Source organism: Python bivittatus, unplaced genomic scaffold, assembly GCF_059951505.1.
Source record: "Python bivittatus isolate LINGU-HERP-01145 unplaced genomic scaffold, Pbiv_v1 ctg000070_np1212, whole genome shotgun sequence".
NCBI lineage: Eukaryota > Metazoa > Chordata > Lepidosauria > Squamata > Pythonidae > Python > Python bivittatus.
In genome coordinates this window covers 22,145,273-22,160,351 of record NW_028277034.1, presented here as the reverse complement: position 1 = coordinate 22,160,351, position 15,079 = coordinate 22,145,273, and the positions used below count along the sequence as shown (strand labels likewise).

Here is a 15,079-nt window from a genome sequence, read left to right as displayed (position 1 = left end):
TATATAAATAATTGCTAAAAGTAACCAATTTTATGTACCAGCATGCTGTGCCAATGTCTAGAAATACACTTTTAAATTATTTAAGCAAAGATTTTTGAATTGTAGAATCATATCCCAACTCAGCAAAACAAACAAATATTTTTTTTTACATCAACCTTCATCCCACTTTCATGTTCCGACAGTATTCTCTAGCTAGCATATGCACTGTCAGCCAACTCTCCTGCTAATTTTGTTCAAACAACTTTGTCTCAACCAGAGCCAAGACTGGTCCATTCTCTTTTCAACTTTCCCTCTTGTTGCTTCCACACCCAACTGTTCCCTTTGGCTGACCTTTACAAGTCCTAGAAACCAATCCCTATTTTTCATTCTAGCCTCAAGATTCTCTCGTTCCACTCCTTGATTCCGTCCTCTGTTACTGAAGAGTAACTTTTCTTGTTTTCTTTTTCTATTCTACAATAATAATTATTCTTCTACCCATTTCAGCCAACTATAGCTTAAGTCCATTACAGCTTCTCATGTCTGAGTGATATATAATAAGCACACTTTGTAGGAAATGCAAACAAAATATTTTTGTTATTTGAGCTAAAAGAAACTTTTACAAAAGTTCACTTGTATTACAGTTGTATATGCAGTTGTATAACCACTTACTATTACAGTTACCATTTCTGTGCTGCAAAAATATAGATTACAGTTATGTGGCACAAAGAGATATAAAAATGGTAATTATTTGCTGTCAACTAGAGCCCTTGTGATCATCTGGAATTCTGTAACACCGATATAGTAGCATTATTCATTGCAGTTTTTGTGCCAGACTCAAAAAACACTCCAGAAACTTCATTATTTGAGTGACAAGCTGAGAAGAAAGCACTATAGATTTGGGGAAAAAATCAGCTACTCTATGGGGCAAAATGAAAGAAAGAAAGAAAAAGATATCTGAATGAACTGCCAAAGAAATGGAGAGATGTCTACCTGTTCCTGTGATGTGCTACACTGAAATATCATTGCACAGGAACAGACAAATGCAACTTTGTTGAAGAGACGCATGAAATCAATATGTGTAATTTCATGTAATACAGATATAGTCGGTATTTACATCAATTTGGGTAGCTGCTCTTCATGGTAATGTAGGAAGAGAACCATGTCAATCTATGATGGCAAAAAATCAGGATTCTGGGAGCACCTTTTCTGACTAGCAAATTTTATTAAAAGAGAGAAGCTTTCATGAGCTTTTGGTGAAGCCAGTTGCAGTTCATGAAAGGTTAGGCCTTTTAATAAAATGTGTGAGTTAGAAAGGTGCTACCAGAATCCTGCTGATTCTCCATCCTTCATGGAGGTCTGTGGGAAGCAACTAAGAAAACATGTAGCATGATGCAAACTCCACCTCTTTTGTATATATGACACAATATCTCATGCACATATGCACGACAACGTTACAATGTAAGTTTGATCACTCGGATGAAACTTCTGGATTCAACTGCTGCTCTCCTTTTAATGAGCAACATACTTTTTTCCTTTCTTCCCCTCTTCTGAGGGATACCTAGAGTAAAATTATACGGCCCAAACAGAAAAGATTCAGAAGTGGGGGCATTTTGTACTCTGAAGATTTCCAATTTCATAACTTTTTTTTTTCTGTGCAAAACTTTAGTTTTCCAGTTCACTTTTAAACAGATATGTGACTATAAATTATACTTTGTAGTTAAGAGGATAAATATGAAATAATATCATTAAAATACTGTCATCCTAATTATGCAATTAAGTTATACATTTTTCCATATTTTTACTATAATTAATTTTTTGCTAGGCTGTAAAATAGCAGGAAATCTGGCAGATAACACATAGCTTTCCTTTGGTTAAATCTGTTTTGATATTTTACTGGAATGTTCTCACAGCACTACCACGAAAAACAAAACTAGAAAAAAATCCCTCCAACCGTGCCCAATCCCAATACTTCAATCCAATTAGTTGTCTGATACTCCACTAAAATTACAGTCATCTTCTAACTCCCACTTTCCTTATTCTGAACTATAATTTCTTTTTTAAAAATTAGAATGACAATAGGATTTTATGAGCTTTTGTAAAATGTCTCTTTCTCAGTAGAGTAATTCAGAATAGAGCTTACAAGATCATCCATCTAATATTGGCTTAAAAACAATCAGGTGTAACATATTTTTGCCAAATAAAAAGAAAACTTGATATCTACTCATGATTTACTTACCTCCCAAATTCATTCCAGCTTGAAGACACTTCTGTAATCTGCAAGCTGGGCAGTTTTTTCTTCGAATTTTATCAATTATACAGTCATTCCGTCCTGCACATAAATAATTGTGCTGCCCTGCAATAAACAAAACACAAAACATAATAAATTCTATTTTAACCATTTACAGGTAAATAAACCATCCACAACACAGATTCACAGCTCTAAATGTGAAAAAAAAACTCCTCCCCCAACTTTTATAACTTTTATTATTTTTACATCTGCCAGAGCAGTTTAAAATAACTGCTCATAACAATTTTGAAAACACACATTCAAAAAAAACATAAAACATAAAACACACCCATATCCACATATTTAAAATCAGTAGAGTAAACTAAAGGGTGAAACATTATTTACTTCTTAGGTAAAGTATTCCTGATGGAATTTCATAAAATTCAACAATTTATTGTGGTGTGAACTTCGATAAACTCAAGTTCATTCAGATCACTGTGTGTTACCTTGAAGCAACTATCGCAAATACAGGTGGCTGAAGAGGAATAAAAGGTTCAAGCTATAGTTTTGTATGGTAAAGACAGTCAAACATTAAATCCTGTTAAAAACCAAGTGAAGCTGAAGCATGCATTAAATAAGAATAGCCATGATTGTATAGAAAAGCCTTCAAGTCTGTCAACCATATCAAGCTATGGAACGTGTTTATTAAAATGGGAATCCAAGAACATCTCATTGTCCTCATGCAAACCCATATACAGGTCATGAAGCCACAGTATGCACAGAACAGGGTGAAACAATTTGGCTCCAAGTTGGCAAATGAGTGAGCCAAGTCTTTATACTCTCTCCTTATTTATTCAACTTGTTTTATTTATTTATTTATATTATATGCTAAATATGTATTGAGAGATTGGGAGAAAATGGGCATGGTTTTAAAGTTGGAGAAAAAAACATAAATAACTTGCACAAGGTTGATACGACTTTGATAGATGAAAATGCAAACGATCTGCAAGCTCTAGTAATGAAAGTCAAGCAGCATTGTGAAAAATTGAAATACCAAGAAGACCAAACTAATGACAACAGGTACAACAACCAGCCTTAAAATTGATAATGAAGTGGTAGATAGCTTTTGCGTTTTAGGCTCAACCATCAGCCATAGATAAACAAGCAGTCGAGAAATATACCACAGACTAGCTCTTGGTCCAGCAGCCAAGAAGGCCTATGAAAGATACAACAATCAGAATAGTCCAAGAAATGGATTCCCTGTGACGCTCTATGGAAGTAAAAATTGAACTTTGCAGAATAGAAAAAGTACAGATGCTTTTGAACATTGGTGTTGGAGAAGAATCTTGAGAATACCATGTATACCCAAGAAACCAAACCAACGGATAATTGAACAAATCAACCTAGAGTTCTCACTTCAGGCGCAAATGTCCAGGCTCAAATTATCATACAGGTAGTCCCTGTTGAGCAACTGCCTTGGACAGTGACCATTTGCAGTTACGATGCTGATGAAAAAGTAACTCTGCGACCAATGCCTGCATTTACAAACTTTACAGCATTTCTCTATCAGTCATGAGCTTGCCATTACAGTCAGTTAGTACAGGTTGTATGCAATTGGTTCTGGCGACTTAGTCATTAAGCAAAGTAGTCGCTAAGTGAAAATCACATGATTATGACTGTGCTTACAATTTTACTTCAGCTTTCCTTTGCTTTACAGCGTCAGAAGGATATGACCCCAAACAGTCAGGTAAGCCCAAACGATGGGAAAGGTTTCTGGAACTTGTCTTGTGAGGCAGCCGGGTAAAAGGGCAAATGTTATAGCCCTTTTTCCCCACTCCCCTGCCCTTAGGAATGCTCACCCCAGTGCTGGGATAATTAGGAAGAAGGAAATTGATGTTTGTATTTACATTCAATGGAGAGGAAGGGTTTACAATAAAGTAAGTAGGCACACAATGGGGAATGCACATCGAAAGGAATGAGCTAGCACTAGCTATTTGCCTAGTGCACTTGCGGCTGCAAGCTGCAGGCCACTTAGGATGCAAACAAAAGCCTTTAGTGTGAAACTGATTAAGGTCTTGTCAGTGTCAGGCAGCAGCTGTAAGCCAGCCAGCCAGAGAGTTATAAGCAACTAATTAAGGTCACAGAGCTGAGCTTGTTAACTTGCAGTTAGTGCTTTTTAGGACTCTCCTGCACTGCAGAGAAAAGCAGCTCAGGAAAAGATAGCTTGTTTAGGCAATCACTTCACTCTGCAAGGGGAGGAAAAAGGGGGAAAAAAGGGTCAGGCACAGGGCAATGCATATTAGCTGACTGTAATGGTGAACACATGACAGAGAGAAAGAGAGAGAGAGAGACGCTGAGAAGGTTGCAAATGTAGGCATTGGTTACAAAGTTACTTTTTCATCACTGTTGTAACTGCAACGGTCACTGTCTGAGGCAGTCGCTAAATGAGGACTGTTCCATAGCATTCTATGGAAAAGAAGGAAAGATTATTTTTGCTAATTTGTCTGTCCTTCTGTAGCTCCCTGTAGCTTTTCTACAAAGAAAAGGAGTCAAATTTGTTGAAAATACGTTCTTGATGCAACTTTCTGAATATACTCTGATTGGATCTCAACTGGATTTGATTAATATGGAAAGCAACTGCATTTGCACCTTGATGTTTGTAACATTAAATCGGATATATTACCTCAATAAGAATTTAGAAGCCTAAGTGTAAGCCTAGCATTTATATTTGCTACTCTATTTTCCTTCCAGCAGCATATGCACTGGGGGTAAAAAAAAAGTTAAGATGACAATCACAAATGCACAATCAAAGCCCCACCCCTTTGTATGTGCATGCGATGTTCAAATTATGGGTGTAATGAGGAAGTAGAGAAACTTAAAAAGTGTACCTCTTTCATCACACTACAACTTAACAGTTATACAGTCTAAATAAATAATAAGACAATAAACTGGAACAGACAAAGCCAACATTCCTCACAATATATAGAGCTATTTTATGTTCAAAGATGGAAGGTTCTGATAACATTTTAAGAGAAAATAAAATTTTGAAATAGTTTTTAAAGTACTATGTGAGGGCATGAGCGTAGTAACCCTTTTTTTTAGAAAGTCTGATACAGAGTGCAGAAGTTGCAATATGATTAGCATAATGATCATATGTATGTTTTCATAAGAATGTTATTCAAACAGAAAGCTTTAATAGTCATGAATGTGATTAGTCAATCTTATTTTAATCAAACGATCAAGCATAAGTAAAAGGGGAAAAAAGCAATGTTCAGACTTGCATCAGCTGTTGCCTCTTCACTGCAAGAACTCAAGCTTGAGCTACTGTAAAAGTGATAAATAAATTTGTATCTTAGAGAACAAGGTTCACATAATAATTATATATTCTTCCTGTGTATTGACACTGGAGGGATAAGGTGTGCACTCTGAACATCCCTATAGAGTTACAATATGTAAGCAATAACTGTTTCTATCTCTCCAGGACCCCACAGTCAGGTATGCTCAGCTATTGGGATATTAAGATGCTATCCTGCAAAAGTGCAAATTGAAGGATGTTGTGCTTAACCCTGGAAAATGCCTTCCTTGGCCTGGGGAAAATAAGAATGTTGAAATATTTTGCAGGCTCCCAAGAACGCTTTACAACCCAAGTTCCATTGCTCTGTAAAAACCTGTTGACTTCCATCTGATGTTCTGTATCATTTAATCTTTGAGAGATTTTTTTAGTATTAAATATGTAGCTGGAAACCCATATAATGCTAGTTTTTTGTTTTACTGCAGGTTTCCAGTTGGAAAAGGAACGGTTTACAGAAACTAAACTCATTGGTTTTTCAGCCAATAGCTAATCATCAGCCTGAACTTCCATTTTGGGCATGCATGTCTCTGTGATACACTGGACAAAATCACACTACACATACGCAATGCACATACAATGCATATTCACATTATATTTACAGTATAAAAAATATAATGAGCCTTAAACTGAACAAAGGCATCTGTTGGCTAAACACATCCATATGAAGCCTTTGTCAAATGTTTATTGAAAATACATTTTATGGTAAGTTTTACAAAGTTTCCTGGATCCTTCTTTTAAAACTATATAAGGAGCTATATGCCAGATGAAGTCTTCCTTTAAAATGTCATATGGATATATCTGCTGACAAGATCTTTAAGAGGCACTTCAATTCTATAGGGCAAATTTACATTTTGTTGATTGGAGAATATTCTAAGAATATTTTAACACATATTTTATAGTGTGTATCAAGTTATGATTTTTGACAACAATATAGGATGAATTGAAGTATCCCCCACTGCCAACATTGTATAATTATTGGTATCAAATTAAACTTATGAGGAAACTAATGAATATTTAGCTATAGAACAATTAGAAGAAAAATTAAAAATTGGCAGTCATTAAACTAAATCCAGCATAGCTGCCAGCTCTTTCTCTTTCAACTGAAGGACAGCATGGAGATAATGTTAAAAATTAGAAAGAGGAGGATATGCTTTCTTTCAGAATCACATATTGATCAAGGATAAATAGTGGACATTGGGTCTGTAAATCCCTACATTTTTTTGGATGTCGAAAAATCCAAGACAGTATGAACAACGCAAATACGTCTTTTCTGGTAGTTCATGATATACAATTCTCAAAATTTGGGACCGAGTTTAAAGACACAGACAAGGATATCAAAAGATACAGTTTCAGATATAACAGGGCCAGTTACTGCTGATCAAAAGGAAGGGACAGGTATCATTTTTGTATTCAATACAATAATGAAGAAATCATACAGGTTTGCTCTTTTGTCTTTTCTATTTATTTAATGTTGAAATGCAAGAAATGTGCAAAAGCTGTTTAAGTAGCCTGTGTTATGACTGCAAAGTCTGCTATGAGATAGTTGTTATCAGTGACAAGTCAGAACTCATGATTATTGCACCTCTATTTAATGGACCAATTTGTGATGGGAGTCCAGAGAAACAGGGAATGTCTGTTAAATATCAAATTGCATCATTTTCAGCACTTTGCATCATTCCAAATTATGTAAACATACTCATGTAACATGCATTATTTGGGAATGACATCATTATGCCAGACTTGTAAATCTCCACAAATATCATGAAATTAATTTAAAAAATTAATGTAATTAACAACCTTTATCAGCCTAATCATTTAAAACAATCACATAAATCATTGAGAACATTATAAACGTCAGTACTACAGTAATTTTGTAATGGGTATTCAGTTTTATTTATTTATTTATTTTTTTCTGATGCTATTTGGCTGAGGCACGCACGTGAACATGTGCGATTTTTTTCTCTCCAGGAAAATTACCCCCCCCCAACTTTTTGTTTGCTTGTTTGTTTTTGCTAAGCAATAGAAGAATGCTGTAGAACCCAAGCCAGGCTCTTTGTTCACATCCATAAACTTGTTTCATGCTCATAAATAAACATTAGTAACAGCTTCTTGGCTATATTAACTTCACATAACTTACTTTGGGTTTCATTTCACTTTTGAAATGGCTCTTTTAATTATTTGCCTGGCAGAATAAAATAAAAATATACTGTGGAAAATCAATGATAAATGTCAGCTGGGGAGCAGAAGCAAGCCTCTCCTGGAAGCATACTTTACCCACACAATTTTCTGTAGGGCAGCATCTCTTGGTAGCCCAAGTTAGCTCACTGAAACAATTCTAACCGTTGTTGAACAGATTCATCTAATTCTATTCCTGCCCTTTTTGCTTACCCAGTTGCTTGTGAAATAAACTTTGCCTGAAGCTTTCAAGGCATCACCTCCATTCAAATTTCAAGGCATCACCTCCATTCAAATGTGCTATTATATTGCCACACATTTGCAAGCCCTCTAATAAGCCAAACATGACAGCTAAGGAATAGATGGCTGGAAAGGTTATTTGACCTGAGGCCCTGCATTTCAGAAGCTACGTGTTTTGAACAAAACATACATACCTGTATGTTAAATAAGTCATGAAATAATTTGTTAACTATTAATACTATTGACAATATCTTTAATAAAACCTTTTAAAAGGTTACTGTATCATTGAAGAACAACAAAAATGTTTTCCACGCTGCATGTCTCTGGGATGGGAGCAAGTTCAATTGACCACAGCATTTTAATCTTAAAAAGGTCTTTTTTATAAACTGATGAGTTTTCTTTCCACTTCCCCTTTTTAGCAGTTGCCAACTACTGGGCAACAGCAGCCTATGTTCGCATTCACTATTTTAGGCTACATCACATGTCAATTATATAACCTTGTTTTACTGCTCTTGAACTGGTTAGAACAATCTGGTAAATAGATTAGTGCAGTCCCTAAACATTCTGCAATGCAAATTCAGCATTCAAATCCTGACCACATTATAAAATATTGCATCTATAATCAGTTTTTCACCATAACTGGTTACTTATTGTTAGAGCAGACTAGACTTTGTGATAATTAACTTTTCCAGTTCTGTTTAAACCAGAACAGTCTGATTATGCAACAGTTGTAAATAGCCCACTTGTCTTGGGTTTATGTATGGAGACCTGATGAACTGTATCTACAAGTGATTGATCAAAAATATATCAGTGGTTTGCAATATATGAGTGGGACAGGAAGAATTGTTGAGCTTCCAATATTTTATGCTAGCATACCGGTATATAACAGAAGCCCACAACTTAGACCTGAACTAAAAAAGATTTCCAGGCATTTACTTAAGAAAAAGTACAAACATTGCTTTAAAATGATATAAGAAAATAAAGTTACTATATTTAAATGGGATAACTGATTTTCACATTTCCAAAATTTATACATTTCTCTATCAGCATAGTATCCTTCCAACACCACCATTCTTTCCACACACTGGTACTTGTAATTATAAAATATAACAGGGAGCCTAGGCAAGCAGTACAATCTTATGCATCAGTCAATCCAATCCTAGGCAATCCTTTGGTTCTATTCCATTCCCATGTGGTTCATTCAAAAACCTAGTTGTTTGTCTCTGGTTTATCAACCTATTATAACATAACCCATTTATTCCTACAAGGAACCAATTCTTTCTTTCCTCTTTAAACATGAATGCTTGAATGGGCAGCCTTTATCACTGGATGCTTCTAGACTGATAGATTATAGTTTTGCAAACAAAAAGATATCCTGCAGCTATATCATCTTTCCCCCTTAATCGTTTTATTTTTTTTTTCAGAGCTAAAAAAAGATGGCAGTAGCTGGAAGCTGTAAAGTCCTTCTGCAAAATTATATGAAAGATGTGGGGCAACTGCATAAGCCATGGCTTGGCTCCTGATTCTCTCTCCTCAAGAGATGAAAGTGGAGGCCTTCAGAGACAAGTCTTCTAGGTCAGGGTTCCTCAACCTCAACAACTTTAAGATGGGTGGACTTCAACTCCCAGAATTCCCCAGCCAGCATGGCTGGCTGAGGAATTCTGGGAGTTGAAGTCCATCCATCTTAAAGTTGCTGAGGTTGAGGAACCCTGTTCTAGGTGACTCCCCATCATTATGGAGCAGGTTGCCCATAGAGACCTAGATGGCCCTCATACTGTCCGTTTTAGGAAAAATGATATGTTTTTATTTTCCTGGAAATTTGGGGTTCAAGTGTGCGTTTACTGGACTGCCTAATTCTTGGTTTCTTGGCTTTTTAAAATCCTTGAGAAAAGACTCTGAAGTTTTATGTGGCTCAGTCCCATTTTATTTTCATTTTTACTGATTGTGAAATGCCCAGAGTGATTGAAGGCAAGCTCCTCCTTGGAGATAAGCATTTCTCAGGAATCTGATACAGTAACCCACTCTGGGTCAGCATCTGGTAGAGAAAAAGATCAGGTGTTTCTGAATTTTTTGAAAGACTGGAAACATTATACGGACTTTTTGCTGAAAGAATTAAAAAATGGATGATTTATGGATTTGAAGATTAAGAAAGATGCGGATTAAATGAGGGGTGAGGGCATTTGCAAAATATCTAAGAGGGAGGAAGCACAATAAGATTGTAATTATCTGTTGAAAAAGTCAGAAGTCATTTATATATTTCTTAACTTTAGTTTTTTTTATTTTCTTGCACTTTTTTCTTTTTTCTTTCTTTTGATTTGTCTTTTATTATATGACAAATATTAATAAATATAAATTTTAAAAGAGAAAAATAATCAGGTATTTTGGAGAAAGGGTATAAGTATTTCAACAAAAAATTATCGTTTTCCACAAGTGAAGACACATTTCTCTTGATTATATTTACTGTTGTAAGTAGCTTGTGTTATTTTCTGTTACTTATCTTTCAATCACCCTGAAGCCTCCCTGGTTTTCCACATTTACCCTCATATGAGAGGAGTTCTCTGCTGATATCTTAGTATTTATTTATTTATTTTACTGATTTATGGTCAAATACCAAAAAAAAAAAAAAAAAGTATGTTTAATCAAAACATATACAGGAAAGAATACATTGAAAATACAAATATGAAAGAAAAAATTATCAAAGCAATTGTACTACAGGTAGTCCTCACTTAACAACCATTAGTTTAGTGACTGTTCAAAGTTACACCGGTGCTGAACAAAGGGACTTACAACCAGTCCTTGTACTTACAACCATTTCAGCATCCCCGCAGTCATGTGATCGTGATCCAGGCACTTGGCAACCAGCTCACACTTAAGACAGTTGCAATGTCCCAGGGTCATTTGTGGCCCTCCCAGCCGGCTTCCAGCAAGTAAAATCAATGGGAAACTGTATGATTCAACAACTGCGTGATTCGCTTGACGGCCACAGTGACTTGCTTAATGACCACTGCAAAAAAGTTTGTAAAATCGGGCACAACTCGCTTAACAACTGCCTCACTTAACAATGAATTTACAGTATCTACTGTGGTTGTAAAATGAGGACTACCTTTATTAAGCAGAAAAGCAACAATTACTGAATGGAATTTAGTAGTCCTTCTGTAGATCTCAAATGTGACCTGTCAGCTAAAAGGAGAGAATTCTCTTTCTCTGAGATATAACTATGAGTTGGTACAGGCACTATTAGGTCAGTTTGCCAAGCCATATAAAAAGAGCAGTGCAAATGCACATGAGAAACTGATTTTATACCCTCTGTGGACAGGGACAATTTTTTTCTCTTACTAGGTATATTGTTGAATCTTTTTTCCAGCAGTGAAGATTGCAAAAATATTAGATCAAACAAATATATAGGTTCTTCTTGTTTTTGGATGTTAGCTAGACATTTTGCAAGGGCTTCCAAACAAACCTGTCCCATGCAAATGGCGGTTGTACTTAAGTCATACTAAATATCATTGTCAAGCCCTGAAAGGTCATTGCTTCAGAGCTAACCAAATATTAAGTTGATATGCCAAAAAATTTTAAATGTAGATCAATTCCGACTTCCACGATAACACAAAGTTATCCTGCAAAGTCAAGTAACATATGGAGATGCTAGTACAAACTCATTTTTAGTCTAATTTCAGGTGGTAAAGGAGCATGCATGTTTCTACAAGAGATTAAACGAGATTCCAGTCTTATCAGAGATTTAGATACCTATTGGGCAACTTGCAACAGAGTACTTGGAAATTTGGATTGGACAGCTTCAACAGAACATGCGTCATGATAATAGCAAATTTGCGCCCTGTATAACAGATGGCTCATGACCTTAGTTCTAAATATTTCTGTTGCATCTGGGACATAATTATTGCCATCGCAATTGGCATCTCAGAGAATAGCATTTCAGAGTTTGTGGACCCAGGTGGTGATGGCCGTTTGTTGAGCTTGCCAGATTGCTGAGGCTTGAAAAGAAACACTGAGATATTTAAAAACCTTGATTGGTCGATACTAAAACTACTGATGGCTGATAATTTGAAGGAGGAGGTTTTGGTTTTATTATAGCTGACAACCAGTCTTTCCTCTCTGCAGCAGAGGGCAAGATTCTAAGACTCACTTGTATCATTGAGAGGATAGCTACGTTAACAGCATATAAAGAAACAAAAGTTTCTTGGCCAACATTATGGGATAGAATTTGTCAAAGCTTCCACCAATAATTAATATAAAAGTTAAAATGAGAGAAGCAAGATGCATCCTTGTTTTACCCCTTGTCTTGGGATTTAACTAAAACCTATGTAGCAGGAAAGAATGCCACTATTGAGATGATTGTACAGTGAAAAACAAGATACCCAGAACCCTTGTCTACCTTGCAACTAAATCAGTACAAGATCATATTTGACCCATTTGAATTTCACCAAAATTCTCCTTTGAAATACATTTCAGAAATGAATTCCCTTTTATCAGTTTGAACAAGAGGGTAAGAAAAATGTACAATAATTTATCTGCAGAGTATGCAATGCAAAGATCAAACAATATTAGTAATCATATGATATATTGGCCAAAGGGTTGAAATTGAACAAGGGAGCCAAATACCAAGCCTCCACCTAAATACCATCAATTATCTTCAGGAACAGAAAGAAAGGACAATGGAAGTAGATATATACCGTATTTTTCCGACTATAAGACGATACTTTTTTCTAAAATCCTTACCCTAAAAACTGAAGGGCGTCTTATTCAAGGAAGTCAGCCGAGAATCACGCGGTTGCAAAACTGTCCATACAGTACTTTGTTTCTGCAGAGAAGCTTCTTCCTATTGCTAGCCTCCAATCACGAGTGAAATAGCTTGTCTCCCAAACGGACTTCCTCCAATCACGAGCCTGATGTAACTGAGGTCAGCTGATGCTGAACAAACCAATTAGAAGAAGGCTGTTTGCAGAGACAAGCTATCTGCAGTTTCACTCGTGCTTGAATGTAATCAGTTATGCAAAAGGGCCTGGAAATAGAGCTGCAGAGAGACGGTTTGGACCTCCTCCCACCGAGTGTATCAGGTAAATGTTAACTAATTACTAAATAAAAATGTGTTCTGCACTATCTTTAAAATATTGATTTTTTAATTTTGGGTTGGAAAAGTGAGGGTCATCTTGTACGTGGGGGCGTCTTATTGTCGGAAAAATATGGTAAGTATCACAATATAGCCAAACATGCAATCAACTGCATGCTCCTAATCAAATTACAGGGATATTCAGATTAAGCATTAATTTAAATCAAGGAAAGAAAAACCTATGGTATATGTGCACTTATCATTTTTTTGTGTTTAAGAGTACAATTTTCTTCTCACCTGAGAGCGCAAGACAGTTTCGTTCCAAAAGGTTTTAATCCTGTCCGTGGAGTTCCATTCCCCTCTTATTAAATCAGACTTAAAGCTGTGTTATAATTTGAGTACACTGATGGATTTGCTTTTTTAAAAAAATATATTAGATGGTGTCTTTTCAAATGAGCTCCAGGAACTTTTAAAGTTATTTCCCACTGAACAATTTCTAGCACTTTTTGCAGGTTGCTGGTGGATTATAACCTTTATTTCATTTATCTTAATATGTGTCTATATTATGTCTTATTCAATTTTTTAATCCCACCTATTATCTCTGCTTTTCTCTTGTTTTATCTTTCAATTTTAGACAAAATATCTATTCTACAAAGTATCATGACTTCTATTATTTAGCTGACTAAATGGAATCATTCTCATTAAGTGGAAAGACGAAAGCAGCCAAAGTATCTTTATCACCCTTGGAGACATCAGTTATTCACTGTCTTAAAATGATACAGTATTAAATTTCCTGAATTTCATATTTTTGCTACTTCCCACATTTCTGTGAAAGCAGATGCTAAAATAATTTATTAGTTCAGGCTTCTCCAACATGGTGCCCTTTAAGATGCTGGACAACAACTTTTATTTTTGTTGCTAGTTTAATTAAAAGAAGAAAAACATATTCAAGCATTTACAAAAGGAATATGGCTTAAATATAATTTTTCATATCAAACTAAATATTTCCTAATAATTAATATGCATAATTATTTCAATGTTGCAAATCCAACTGTAATTGATTTATGATGATATTGGGGGTGAAGGAGGGCTATTTATTACATCTGGTGCCTTTTTATCTCTCTATGAAGTATTCCCTGCCAGGTACCTTGTAAAATGATCCCACTGCAATGAAATTATTAATTTTACTTCATGGACAGACTGGCCTCTTCCAACTCTATGATTATACTTTATATGGAGCAAATTGTAACTATAATTTATTTCAAACTGGCTGTTGCTTTAGGTTTTAATTATTTGTTGCTATTCTTGTTTCCCATTTGGAAATAATCTTATTAAAACACTTCTTGTAATGTTCCCTTAAGTCATCCATCTCTACTCTGATGTCCTACAGATGAATTGGGGTTTATATCTCAGCCTTCCAAGACATCTTGATTGCAAGTTCTGAAAGCTGAAATTCCCAAATATTGGGGAAGTACAAGGTTAGGCAACAAACTTCAAGCCTTTGGATCTTAAGTATAATTATACTGTTACAACTGACAATCATACACTAAAAATTGCAATCCTACTGTATATGAGTGCATATGCAAGAATAAAAGATACATTTCTGAGTAAATATGCAGTAGACAATCCCATGAATTAGGTGAATTCTGCTGCTAGAATATTCTGTACAATTACAGAATGGGTATCTATCTATGCTAACAATTAACTTTGAATAAACACAATCTGGTAAATTATAACATACCAAACAAAAAATGTTCAGTTAAAACAAAGTGCCTCTCTGAATTTATCTTTAATATGCAGTGCTGCCTTTCCCATGATCACTCTAAATGCATGTTCTAAAGTACCTTTTCTCTTCTCCTATCTTTTCCTTCTTTGTTTTACAATAATGTGCTTTTAATTTTATCATTAGGCCTTATGTTTTTCCTACTCCATTCATATTTCAATATACATTTTGCTTTCCCTTTGTTATACAGTGAAATAGAACTTTCTATTTTTCTCTCTGTCTCAGTCTATCTCACCATTTCCTAACATGGGGCCC

General features: G+C 35.4%; 1 protein-coding gene across 10 annotated transcripts in view; it reads right to left on the bottom strand.

The window, feature by feature from the left end:
- Positions 1–15,079, bottom strand: part of NR3C2 (nuclear receptor subfamily 3 group C member 2) — a 174,555-nt gene that overhangs the window by 47,678 nt on the left and 111,798 nt on the right. For all 10 annotated transcript variants that reach the window (XM_088132768.1, XM_088132774.1, XM_088132775.1 and 7 more), the window contains one exon: positions 2,216–2,332. In XM_088132768.1, coding sequence (XP_087988894.1) covers positions 2,216–2,332 — 117 coding nt within the window. The remainder of the gene's footprint in view (positions 1–2,215; positions 2,333–15,079) is intronic.